The sequence below is a fragment of the Nanorana parkeri genome, unplaced genomic scaffold (genome assembly GCF_000935625.1).
Source record: "Nanorana parkeri isolate BGI_ZX_2015 unplaced genomic scaffold, ASM93562v1 scaffold865, whole genome shotgun sequence".
Classification (NCBI taxonomy): Eukaryota; Metazoa; Chordata; class Amphibia; order Anura; family Dicroglossidae; genus Nanorana; species Nanorana parkeri.
In genome coordinates this window covers 212,341-213,917 of record NW_017307133.1, presented here as the reverse complement: position 1 = coordinate 213,917, position 1,577 = coordinate 212,341, and the positions used below count along the sequence as shown (strand labels likewise).

The window sequence follows — 1,577 nt, the reverse complement described above, 5'->3', positions numbered from 1 at the left end:
TATATATATATCTTAAAAAAATCTTCACTGTATAACTATATGATGCATATTTGCAGTTCAGGAAGAAAGGTGTAACCTTTTTCCCAAGAGTCTGGTTTGCAATGATCTATAATATGACTGCAGTTTTTATTAGAAGGATAATTATTAGGGCCCAGCTGTAGCCTTTTTAAAAATGACTGTTAAGAGCTAGATTGAGGTGCTGCTAGTAGCGTCATTTCTAATTCATGAATCAAAGAGTATTAACAAGTACACAAGTCCCCAAATCAGGTATAGGCAACCTGTCTCTCCATATGGTATGGAGCTGTCCTGAACAAGTGCTGCCAGAAAAAAACAGGGAATGACAGGACACACTAAAAGTTCCACTAAATGCTTCTGCTATGTTATAGTCTGATTAACAAATTGCTCTCCTGAGAAAAGAAGTGATGTAATTGATAAATGTCTATTTAGACTAAACCTAAAATTTTAAGTATATGTTTTTATTTTCTTTGATTATTTTTGAATTGCGTTTTAATGAACATTTGTACATACACAGCATCATGCTGGCTAATGTATTGATGGGTATATTTATGGTACTTAAAGCAAATCTGTCACTTGCGAAAGAATGCATAGACATTCAACATTTAAATTATTAGTCAAAGTAAAATTTTTCTCCAAGGCCATTATCATCCGGATAATTCTTCTCACACTGTAACAATGCATTCTTTGTGGTGCGGACGTGATAAATATGAACTATGCCCAGAGACAGAGCAACATCGAGAGTGCCAGTTCTGTACATCTTCTTTCAGCTGATAGGCTGGAGATTTAAATAAAGGGTACTTAGACCTCTGATGCTATTGGTGATTACCCAACAACATCGGCATAAACTTAAAATAAAGTGATTTCTGCATCGTTTCACCCTTCTATACAACACAGCTACTGTCTTTTTAGTGACAGGTTCACTTTAAGTACCATACTGGAAAAAATGAAGTCATGGTGCAACATCTGTCTATAATCTTTAACTTTTACAAACCAGCTGTACAATTTTAGCCTCATTGTATGCTCAACTAAAACTGTTCTTCTCTTTTCCAGCATTTTTTTGTCGAGTTTATAAAGCAGACCATTGTAAAATCAGTATTACATTCTTTATGCTGTTGTAAAACGTAATGGTGTTTTTGGGCGTAGCCTTTTGCTACCTACAAAAACAGATGATTATCATTTCTAAGTGTTGCTCTTGTCTTCACTCAGTGTCACAATTTAAAATGATGGGTTATTCCTACGATGATGACCTGGAGGAGATGTGTCCAGTCTGCGGGGACAAAGTATCTGGATATCATTATGGACTGCTGACCTGCGAGAGTTGCAAGGTGCGTAGTGATGAATGTCGGCATTTGCATGCAGAGTTACAATTTAAAAAAGATGCTTAACTGTGTCATTACTCATTATTGTTTAACTGCACTGCTATTGATTATATTTTACTTTTAATTTAGAGGTAATGTAAACTTACAAAGTTTATATGTGTATAGAAAAAGATACTGCCAACCAATTGGAAAATCTAAATAAATTACAAAAAAATAATAATATATATACATATGTATATA

The 1,577-nt window shown here is 34.2% G+C and overlaps 1 protein-coding gene across 1 annotated transcript in view; it reads left to right on the top strand.

The window, feature by feature from the left end:
- Window positions 1–1,577, top strand: part of LOC108794545 (nuclear receptor subfamily 5 group A member 2) — a 75,963-nt gene that overhangs the window by 3,560 nt on the left and 70,826 nt on the right. Inside the window, exon 2 of the mRNA XM_018565605.1 lies at window positions 1,225–1,343. Coding sequence (XP_018421107.1) covers window positions 1,225–1,343 — 119 coding nt within the window. The remainder of the gene's footprint in view (window positions 1–1,224; window positions 1,344–1,577) is intronic.